This window comes from Cherax quadricarinatus, chromosome 30, assembly GCF_038502225.1.
Source record: "Cherax quadricarinatus isolate ZL_2023a chromosome 30, ASM3850222v1, whole genome shotgun sequence".
Classification (NCBI taxonomy): Eukaryota; Metazoa; Arthropoda; class Malacostraca; order Decapoda; family Parastacidae; genus Cherax; species Cherax quadricarinatus.
Genome location: NC_091321.1, coordinates 897,501 through 909,534, shown reverse-complemented (window position 1 = coordinate 909,534; position 12,034 = coordinate 897,501). Strand labels below are relative to the sequence as shown.

At 42.5% G+C, this 12,034-nt stretch overlaps 1 protein-coding gene and 1 long non-coding RNA gene across 2 annotated transcripts in view; one reads left to right on the top strand and one right to left on the bottom strand.

The window, feature by feature from the left end:
- LOC128692479 (centrosomal protein of 104 kDa) overlaps positions 1 to 12,034 on the top strand; it is a 414,264-nt gene that overhangs the window by 357,151 nt on the left and 45,079 nt on the right. Inside the window, exon 7 of the mRNA XM_070089824.1 lies at positions 7,509 to 7,903. Coding sequence (XP_069945925.1) covers positions 7,509 to 7,903 — 395 coding nt within the window. The remainder of the gene's footprint in view (positions 1 to 7,508; positions 7,904 to 12,034) is intronic.
- The window catches only part of LOC128692576 (uncharacterized), a 17,041-nt gene continuing 12,914 nt past the window's right edge, over positions 7,908 to 12,034 (bottom strand). Inside the window, exon 3 of the long non-coding RNA XR_008407603.2 lies at positions 7,908 to 10,095. This is a non-coding gene — a long non-coding RNA (uncharacterized lncRNA). The remainder of the gene's footprint in view (positions 10,096 to 12,034) is intronic.

Genomic DNA, 12,034 nt, shown 5'->3' with positions numbered 1-12,034 from the left:
CCTGCCCAATACATGAAATCACTGCCTCCGTTTCTTCATCAACATTTCATCAACAATTCCTTAAAACATTCACAGTTTCTTCCCAACACCTCCATCTTCCCGTCTGGTAACTCTCCTCTATCATTTTTCACTGTTAAATCCAGTTATTCCTTAAACTTTCTCAACTTATTGATCTCACTCCAAAGCTTTTTCTTTCAGCATTTTTTATAACACCTCACCCACTCTCTTACTGATTCTCCCTTTACACTCCCTCATCAATCTTTCATCTCTCTCTTACTCTCCGTTTTCTTCACCCTCCATATATCACTTCCGCATTGTAAAATCCTCTCATATAAGAACATAAGAACATAAGAAAGAAGGAACACTGCAACATGCCTACTGACCCATGCAGAGCAGGTCCATGTCCCCCCCCCCGGATTAGTCCAATGACCCACCCAGTCTAGTCACCTCCGCTCAAGAAAGGAGCACGGCACCAGACCCAGCAGCACAAGCTAGTCAGGTCCAACTCACACCCACCCACACCCACTCATGTATTTATCTAACCTATTTTTGCTAACCTTTTCTCTCTCTTACTACTATTACTACCCCTCTTCACCTCATCATTCCACCAATCGTTCCTCTTCCCTCCCACATCATCCCCTCCTGTACCCACTTAAACACTCCAGTAATAATCCCAACATTCTTCCAAGCAGGATACCTCAGTTCAGAAAGTTTGAAGCCGGTCTGGAGAGGCTTTCTAGAGTTATTGTAGGAATGATGTACATAAAATTTATGAGAAGATACCTGCGTATGCCGAGCGTTGCATGAACGTTCGTCTAGTTGCTATACTCCAGCGATAAAAATTTGAAGCCGATCGGGCTAGGAGTTCTCAAGTTATATACGAAAATTAAGAGGGAAAATCAGGCAATCCCTTAATTGCATAACTTCAGGGATACCTAATATACACCGGGATATAACTGGTCTTAAAGGTATCACCTTTAGCTGTACCAAATATACCCAAGGGTATATCTGGATTTCAAGATATCTCTTCAGGGATACCTAATATACGCTGGGATATAACTGGATTTAATTGTATGACCTTCAGGGATACCTGGTATACACTGGAATATAACTTAATTTTTAGTATATTCATCGGAAAGCGTTAAACACTTAAGGGGTCATGCAGCTCCTGGTTAATGGGATGTAAGTAGGTTCACTCTGAGGAAGGGGAGGATAGCTCCACTTCCTCAGATCAAGAGCCCTTCACCAGCATCAAGGAACCTATTTTGAAAGGGGATATCGCCAGAAGTCAATGAGTTATGGACTGTGACTCACCACTAGTGACCTTCCCAGTGACTCATCACTCATGACTCACCACTAATGGTCTACTATCAAACTTTCCAATGACTCACCACTCGTGACTCACCACTAGTGACCTACAGTCAGTCTTACCAGTGACTCATCACTCGTGACTCACCACTAGTGGCCTACAGTCAGTCTTTCCAATGACTCATCACTCGTGACTCACAATTAGTGACCTACAGTCAGTCTTTCCAATGACTCATCACTCGTGACTCACCATTAGTGACCTACAGTCAGTCTTTCCAATGACTCATCACTCGTGATTCACCACTAGTGACCTACAGTCAGTCTTACCAGTGACTCATCACTCGTGACTCACCACTAGTGACCTACAGTCAGTCTTACCGGTGACTCATCACTCGTGACTCACCACTAGTGACCTACAGTCAGTCTTTCCAATGGCTCATCACTCGTGACTCACAATTAGTGACCTACAGTCAGTCTTTCCAATGACTCATCACTCGTGACTCACCACTAGTGACCTACAGTCAGTCTTTCCATTGACTCATCACTCGTGACTCACCATTAGTGACCTACAGTCAATTTTACCAGTGACTCACCACTTGTGACTCACCACTAGTGACCGACAGTCAGTCTTACCAGTGACTCATCACTCGTGACTCACCATTAGTGACCTACAGTCAATCTTACCAGTGATTCATCACTCATGACTCACCATTAGTGACCTACAGTCAGTCTTTCCAATGACTCATCACTTGTGATTCACCAACAATGGTAAAAAGATATCGACCTCAATAGTCAGGCAGGCAAACACAGACAGACACAGACATACAGACAGAGAAGTGGAAACATACAGACATAGTTTGGAAGGGATCCAAAAAATAAATTAGACAAGACAGGCAGACAGGCACGTTAGTAGACAGACAAAAATAGTTAGCCATACAGAAAGACAAACAAATTATACAGCTAGAGACACAAGCAACTACATAGAGAAACAGCCAGACAGGTAACTTGACAGACTAGTTGGATAAATTAACAGACAGTTGTAGAAGTAAATAACAGACAGACATGCCAATGTAAATAAAGAGTCAAGCTAGCAGTCAGGCAGACAGTCAGGTAGACAGTCAGACATACAGGCAGGCAGTCTGGTAGACACCCAGGCAGTCAGACAGGAAGACAGCCAGAGTAGCGGTAGGTGCGATGAGGTGTCAAGGGGTAGTAGATGGCGTGTGTGGGGGTGGGGTAGGTGGAGTGTGTGGAGGTGGGGTAGGTGGCGTGTGTGGGTCGGGTCTGGAGATGGCGTATGTGTGGGTGGCGCAGGTTATGGTGTGTGTTAGGGGTGGATGAGGTAGGAGGTGGCGGGTGGTATGTGGTGTGTAGGGGTGTGGGGTGTGGGGGTGGTGGTATGTGAGGGGTGGTGGTGTGTGAGGGTGGTGGTGTGTGAGGGTGGTGGTGTGTGAGGGTGGTGATGTGTGAGGGTGGTGGTGTGTGAGTGTGGTGGTGTGTGAGGGTGGTGGTGTGTGAGGGTGGCGGTGAGTGAGGGTGGTGGTGAGTGAGGGTGGTGGTGTGTGAGGGTGGCGGTGAGTGAGGGTGGTGGTGTGTGAGGGTGGTGGTGTGTGAGGGTGGCGGTGAGTGAGGGTGGTGGTGTGTGAGGGTGGCGGTGAGTGAGGGTGGTGGTGAGTGAGGGTGGTGGTGAGTGAGGGTGGTGGTGAGTGGGTAATGTTACTATGAATCATCACTGAGTGTTAAGGTGAGGGCGACAGAGTCTTATCTACTCTTGCACAGGTAGTCAACATTTACTTGTAGTTAAGACGCGCAACTTATTGCACACTTGGCGTTCTCGTCTTCACATCACTATCATCATCATCAAAGACAGTCATCACACTATCACATGGATCTTCACCTTTATTAAATTTTCGGCTGAGGACATTGTTATTAGCATAACATTAGAAAGGACAGCCCCATCTTCAACAGGCGCATCGTAATGTTCATCAAGGACGTCGTAATGTTCATCAAGGGCGTCGTGATCTCATCAAGTGCTTCCTGATCTTCATCAGGAGCGTCCTGATAGTCATTAAATATGTTCTGATCATGATACCATCAGGGGATCGTGGTGTCTGTGACACTTCCTCACAGCTTGCGTGCAGACACACTCACGACCTCCTTCCACTCTCACTGTCAATACTTTATTCTTTCTAGAAGAGTGCACAGGAAAGCCATAGTTGCTTACTAATGTCTAGCAGTTTCATCAGCCACAAAAGAAAAAAGAAAACATTAGCTATCGTTTAAAGAAAACTGTCTGAAGAAATCCGTCCTGAGGAAAATATTCCTGAAGGTATTGTTTTGATAAAAACTCTACATGAGGCAGCAACAGCGTCTCCAGAAGTTATATATAGGAGGGCGCTTAGGTGTGGCAACATAGTAGGAAAAAAAGCCAGGGAACTTGTCTTGAAAAGGCGTTTTATTTATTTATTTTTTATATTTGGGGGTGAGAGGGGCTGACGGAATCTTGGGAAGTGAAGTTCACCCACTAACTGCCCTTTTGTCGCCGCTTCTGTGAAGCAAGGGAGGAGCCGGAGTAATTAGTATGTCCTGTCAATATATTGATCCAGGATTGTGGTTCAAAATAATTTTCGACGTAAAGATGGCAAGTGATTAAAATTTGCTTTAACATAACACACAAAAATGTTTTAATATGACTGTACTTGACAGAATTGCAAGTGGCGCGTACCAAAGTGGAAATAAGACTAGATATAAGAGGACTGAACCTCCAAGAACCTTGTTTATGAGAGCTGCAGCTGAAACCTGGAGACTCAGATATGATGATGAAATCAAATTCATCAGCATAGGAGTGGATAGCACGGAAGGTCGTTAATGAGTAAAAATTGATGTCATGGCCTCTGAAATAATTTGTAAATATCGAGAGCTATGACGAGGGGATAATTATATTTTTTAAAGAGAGGTCGGTAAGCCAGTGGAAGGCCTCGGTCAAATGAGCAAAAGCTCCAGGAACCATTTGTCCTGTTTCCTTACGAATCTTACCTAACCTAACCTGTGACGAGGAGTCGCCGTACTGTGACAGAGAGGGTGAACAGATGACCGAGTTCAGAGACCATAATAAGAACATTCCATTCTCACTTCGAGCCCGTTCTAATGATCAGTGTTCAAGGTTCTTAAGAAACTTTTCATTAAGACAACATTCAATAGTTTTCGAAATAGCAGAAGTGAGAGCAGTGAGATGACGGAACGTTCTGAGTGGTCACCTTTATTCAGTAGAGGTGGAGCGAGCGCATGGTTTTAAGAGAGGAAAAAGTTTAAAGGATAGCATCAGAACCAGCAATATTGTAGTAGGGTCGCGGCGCGCCAGAACCCCCCGGGGCAGGTCGAAGTACTTCCATGTTGCTGTTGTATGAGCGACGCTTTCTCAGTTGTCTGGGAGACTGCGCTGAGTGATGGGCTTACCTTCCATGTGGGCTGCCCTTCCGTGTGGACTGCCCTTCCGTGTGGGCTGCCATCTAGAGTTATTGCAACACGGATAAACTAGAAATTAATGCGAAGGTCCTGCTGATCATCAAATAAATCGATTTTTCCATTTACTACACTGAAACTACGAGTTTGGAACGGTTTATGACGAGGTGGAACTGTGTCAAGTACTTAGACAGTGGAGTAATTCAAGTGAAAAATAAAACTACGGACGCTGATGTCTTCCACTGGTTATACAAGCCACAATACTGAAGTTGGAAAACTCAGCAAATTAATATCGATTTGATACTAGTCCATAACCAACTGAAATGTCTTGTTTCGTCTTTAGTTGATGGATAAGTAGTGAACGATTATATAAATACAGAAATCACATGATGCCCTTGTCTGTAAATCGACCGGTAGAGTTAAGTAAAGCTGAAGAATTTCCTGCCCTTCAGAAAGCAGTTATGATGAATCCTGGTGTTGATTAGAGACGAGATAGCGGTGGTGGGAAGATGAATAAACTAATGTTATGTTGATGAAGAAGCGCTGGACGAGACGCACGAGGAGGTGGAGTTGTTGATGTTGATGAGGCGGCTCCTCCTCCCCCTCTACCACAGCCTCCCAGCGCTTAGGGTGATGTGCCAGTTTCCGACGGACGAGTGGAAGGGTTGAGCTACTTACCGCCTTGAGCAGATTGGCTAGTTAGTAGTGGACTCTCTGCAGTAGGTACTGTCTCTTAACGGCACTGCATCTTGGCTTGCCAGAGAGACGGCTGGTCACCAGGTCATCCAGAAGCCGCAGTCGTGGAGTTAACGTCAACTGTTACTACCCACGACTCCAGTCTGCGTGAAGTTGCGGCCACATAACGTAAAGACATGGTGCGGAGTTACATTTCTTTCGTTGAAAGTGTGTGTAGCTGATAGATGGGAAAGATGGGACGATCGAAGAAGGAAATACGGGAGAACATTGAACGAACTCCGTGTAACTTAAATTCTTTGTGATAGATTGACTTTGGTGATACTTAATATTTCGGGACTGAATTAAGCAAATTAGAAATAGATTTATAAATAGGTGAACCGACATTAATTATAGCCATTTAAAATGTGAAGTACTGACATATATACACTGAGAGATGTAGGTCTGTCAGTGTATATATGCTGAAAAATGTAGATCCCTCAGTGTATATACACTGAGAGTTTACTTTAATCCCTATTTTGGGGATTAAAGTAAAGTAATCTTCTTTTGTGGGGAACAGTTTCATGCAGCCTTAATGATCTTACTTTAGTACATAAACTTCAATCCCACCGATCAGAAACGACCAATTGTCGTCCCTGCCCAGTCCTTCTCAACAGGCTAAAAGTCATAAAGCTAAGTTGTGCTACCGTGCACGATAGCTCAACAGCTAGGGTTCTGCTTGATCACTCAGGAAAATGACACTCTGTGACTCTTGATTCATTATTCCCCGAGTGATATGGTGGGGAAAATACCAATAAATAACGAATTGAAGCCGTTTGGACCAAATTTACAATTCTTTTACAAGCACAGATTTGTGCTGAATTGGGTATATGTAAATAGGAAAATGTGTCAAAGGTTTACGTATACTAACACCACCGGCGTTAAAGGGGATATATTTGTTCTGGAAAGCTGTAAGAGTCAATTGACGAGACGACTCTTTTTTTAATGTTACTCTTTTTTGTTGTTGAGAAAACCAATTAGAAAATAACCTACAATAGTGAGTCTCTGCAGTATTGTATATTTTCTCAAAACTGTTTCAAGTTAGTATTTAGATATGTTTATAAATTAGTATCGCCGGGCTGCCATACGCATTATTTTGACTCACTGACGCACTTTGTGACAGTTTATAAGAGTGGATATGAACTTCCTCAGTGTCATGCAAAGTGTTGCCAGCAGCATCACTATGCAAGATGAGGCTGTTTGTCTTGATATAGAGGAGAGAGAGTCTTGATATAGAGGAGAGAGAGGCTTAATAAGTGGTGCAATCTATTTATGTGATATCTTCGTTATTATTATTGTTATTATTATTATTAATATACGGAAATGCTTATCCATATCATGTGATTCAGTGCTTGGAGAACGATAGGTAACCAGGTTTGAGTCAAGTAAGGGTTAGGTAGTTTCAATTCCTTGAATTAAGAGCCCTTCCTTGGTATCGGGACCCCCCCTTCCCTTCATTGAAGGTTATCATCTCTTTGAACCCCTGTGAACCTCTGGTTACTGAAGGACAGGAGAAGCGGTCTGTGGAGGTATGGACTGACCTCTCCTACCTGCCATGGGAGGTGTGCTGGAGGTCGTAACCTCACACGAGGTTGGCTGTAACCGCGTTTTTTTAAGATGTGCTTAAAATGTGGTTACATTTGGAGGCGGTAACTCGGTGCTGGGCCGTCATCAAGTCGCTGTTTACGAACGATCCAGCATGAACGAACATGCTTCAGTTTTCACTGTCACTTTGTGGATCAGTAGCGAATTGTTACAGTCGCTCTATTGTCACTCTTATGCTCCTGTATACATTCGCATTGATGTTCAGTTACTGATATAGGTTCATGTGATGCGGATGTGATGTTAAGTAAATGATAATGTTTGAGTTACTGATAGATATTAGTTGAATACGTTGATTTCTGATTTATGTATGTGTGTTCATTATAATGTATTACGTTGAGTGATGTATGTATACATTATTGATGTATGATGTTGAGTTATTGATGTATGTGTTGCATCAACAGAAGGTGGAGAGGAACGACCTGGTTGACAGTAAGGGACCTCGCAAGCTCCCTGCTCCCCCTCGCCAAAGACTCAAAGCTCACTCTCGCGACACCTCGCCCGCGCCCGCCTACACGCCTACCGCGCCCACCCACCTCCCGCCTCCGAGACTCACCAGCACGCCGCCCAAACCCCCGCCCACGCCGCCCAAGTCACCGTCACCTCCGCCCATCAAAGCGCCCACCGCCCCTCTGCCCGATCTAAGACCACCACACCAGCAGGTCATTACGCCACGCCCACCGCCCTCGCCAGGGCGTGCACACCTGCCCGCGCCGCCCTCACCAGCGCCCTACACCACACCGCCCTCTCACTCACCTTATTACTCGTACGACGAGCGTGCACTACCAGCCCTCAAACAGTAAGTTCCAGTCTAGTTTTCTCAAGTTATCCAGAAAAAAAATATTTTCTTTACCTCTCCGTTTTCTTTGGTTCTGCACTCACCCATTTTTTTGTTCTCGGGTTTTGAGATTCAGCTCCTGACCCCACCTCCTTGTTAACGTTGAGCAGCAACGTTGATTTCCGGCCTCATGAACCTTAGCATCAGAAACTACTGCAAATTTATTTAAGTATATTCTGTATAATTTTGTATAAGATTGATTAGTGCTAGGTTTAAAGGCTATTGACTGTATGTGGATTATCGACGCTCAAAAAATTATCTAAACTTTATCTAAATTAAAGACTAAGAGAAAGTATTAATGAAATTTGTAATGATAGGTACACACACACCTGTCATCACATACACACTTAGAGAACAACAAGGAATAATACCATGACTGGAACAATACACAAATAATACCATGACTGGAAGATCGACACCATGCCCAGCCCTTCTAGGGTAGGGTAGGTGCCTGAGCCGGAGCCTTTAGCTCATAACACTGTCATTCCCAGTTGCCCCCATGGGGCGGGCATGGCAGACCAGAGAGGCCTAGCTTGTGGCTAGGCCTGGGGACAGTTGGTCCCACAGATGAGGAGGTCCTTGTGCCTCCTCCCATGGGAGACTTAGGTCTCAGACACTCCCTAAAGAGGGAGCCAAGGCCGGGCCACCACTTGGAAAAGGCCCGGGCCGGGAGAATACCGGCTAATATTTAATAATAATAATAAATAAATAACATGACTGGAACAATACACAAATAACCCGCACATAGGAAAGAGAAACTTATGACTACGTTTCGGCCTAAACCGGACCGAAACGTCGTCAAAAGCGTCTTTCTCTTTGGTGAGGGTTATTTCTCTGAATGATACACAGTTCTTAGTGTATATACACAGAACACACACCTCTCCGTGTACGTGCAGCAAGTTGTGTGTGTGTTGAGAGGCAACTCTCAGTGTACTTACACTGAGAGTTTCCTTGGATTGTTTATATACAGAGACCCTCCTCTCTGTGTCTCAGCATATACTGTATACGCCGAGACTTGCACACCAGCGGGGCCAGGAGCTTGGACTCGACCCCTGCAACCTCAACTAGGTGAGCACACACACACACACACACACACACACACACACACACACACACACACACACACACACACACACACACACACACACGCACACCATCAGCAATAAAACCTCCATGTAACTACATAAGTATATTATTCTCATAATAAAAATAATACATATTCCCCCCATGTATGAGGGAGGTGCTGGCATGTGTTTTAATCTTAATATTTATACCATTTAAAATTTCTTTATAGGGGTTTGAATAGCTGTTGTTTTTAATTACCTTCTAGCTATGTCATGGTTAATATTTTTCTAGTTGATTAATACTCAAATTTAGTGAGTATTTTATATTTTGTGTATTAATTTTTTTAGTAGTTTATGTGGGTCATTAAGGTTATAATCACCTGTGTATTAACATCCCAGGCACTTTAAGCCATCATGGAGGGATAAAGATTAACTTTCTGTGCGTATATAGTGAGAGGAAAACACGTCTTTCTGTGTACACTGATAGAGAAACAGTCTATCAGTGAGTGACAGACACCTCTCGGTGTATATGCTCTGTTCTAACAGGCAAAAACAAGTCGGTGTACATACCATGAGATGCAAAATTCTGTCCTGTACGTACTCTGGTAGACACACTCCTCTCGCTATGTACATTCTAATAAACAAAACACACACTTCCAGTTTTATGTACCTTGTGTATATTTATGATAGTGTATGTGGTATCATAAGGATATCAAAGTGTAATTAAATATTATTGATGATATTGATGTGCTGCCTTGTTTTCTCCCTGATTTACATTTCTTTTCTTTATAATTGTTTTCTCCAGTATATTACTTCCCCTGTATGATATGTTTTCCTGTATGATATGTTTTCCTGTATGATATGTTTTCCTGTATGATATGTTTTCCTGTACGATATTTTCATGGGTGTTCAGCATTTTGTAAACAGCGTTTTATAACGATGTTTTTGTACATACTAATACTAGTGAATGTAAGTTACGGGTGTAGATAAGGCGATAAAAGTGTGCTATACCATCATGTACTAGGTTGTACCTGGTTGTACCAGGTGTGTGCAACACGTTGATCCATCATACTCGCTGATCTGCGCCTCCTGTCATGATAAATAACAGTAGAGTTTAACGTATATGTTTAAGTAAAGAAATTAATTAATTGAAAAAGAGCGGGTTTGAGAACAGATGTAAACTGTCCAGAAGAATTTGAATTTATAAATATATGAAGTTAAATGTTAATGTTTTATTCACTGCACAATAAAGTTTTTGAAACCTGAGTAGTAATCATGTTAAATTTTTATTAGTATATTTTTTTTAGTCAAAATATTTTTTTAATTAACACAAATTTTTGAGTATATATGAATATTTTTTTTCGTGGTAAAGTATGTCAGAAAAAAAGTAATGAGGGCAATAAGATCAACTTTAATTTATAGTAATACTCTTCCTTTATTACTACTAATGCTACTTTTTCTAAATACTAACTTGTACTACTAATAGTACAACTACTTCTAGTACTGCTGGTACTACTACTACTACTACTACTATCACTAATTACTCAGTCATTTGTATGTTTTAACGACATTACTTGGTTAGCATATCCACTTCCTAAATACTTTTGGAATCTCTTCACTCCTACTTTCTCTTGTCTATTTAGTTGTAGCTACAGTTAGAGTAAGAGGTAGATGGGAAAAGAGGAAACTGGCAACAACAAGTAAGAGGGAGGTGAAAGTGTATAAACTAAGGGAAGAGGAAGTTCGGGTGAGATATAAGCGACTATTGGCAGAAAGGTGGGCTAGTGCAAAGATGAGTAGTGGGGGGGGGGGGTTGAAGAGGGTTGGAATAGTTTTAAAAATGCAGTATTAGAATGTGGGGCAGAAGTTTGTGGTTATAGGAGGGTGGGGGCAGGAGTAAAGAGGAGTGATTGGTGGAATGATGAAGTAAAGGGTGTGATAAAAGAGAAAAGGTTAGCTTATGAGAGGTTTTTACAAAGCAGAAGTATTGTAAGAAGAGTAGAGTATATGGAGAGCAAAAGAAAGGTAAAGAGAGTGGTGAGAGAGTGCAAAAGGAGAGCAGATGATAGAGTGGGAGAGGCACTGTCAAGAAATTTTAATGAAAATAAGAAAAAAATTTGGAGTGAGTTAAACAAGTTAAGAAAGCCTAGAGAACGAATGGATTTGTCAGTTAAAACAGAGTAGGGGAGTAGTAGATGGGGAGATGGAGGTTTTGGGTAGATGGCGAGAATATTTTGAGGAACTTTTAAATGTCGACGAAGAAAGGGAAGCGGTAATTTCATGCACTGGCCAGGGAGGTATACCATCATTTAGGAGTAAAGAAGAGCAGAATGTGAGTTTGGGGGAGGTGTGTGAGGCATTACATAGAATAAAAGGGAGTAAAGCAGCTAGAACTGATGGGATCATGACAGAAATGTTAAAAGCAGGGGGGGATATAGTGTTGGAGGGGTTGGTATTTTTGTTTAATAAATGTATGAAAGAGGGAAAGGTACCTAGACATTGGCGGAGAGCATGTATAGCCCCTTTATATAAAGGGAAAGGGGACGAAAGGGATTGTAAAAACTATAGAGGAATAAGTTTACTGAGTATACCAGGAAAAGTGTACGGTAGGGTTATAACTGAAAGAATTAGAGGTAAGACAGAATGTAGGATTGCGGATGAGCAAGGAGGTTTCAGAGTGGGTAGGGGATGTGTAGATCAAGTGTTTACATTGAAGCATATGTGTGAACAGTATTTAGATAAAGGTAGGGAAGTTTTTATTGCATTTATGGATTTAGAAAAGGCATATGATAGAGTGGATAGAGGAGCAATGTGGCAGATGTTGCAAGTATATGGAATAGATGGTAAGTTATTAAATGCTGTAAAGAGTTTTTATGAGGATAGTGAGGCTCAGGTTAGGGTGTGTAGAAGAGAGGGAGACTACTTCCCCGGTAAAAGTAGGTCTTAGACAGGGATGTGTAATGTCACCATGGTTGTTTAATATATTTATAGATGGGGTTGTAAAAGAAGTAAATGCTAGGGTGTTCGG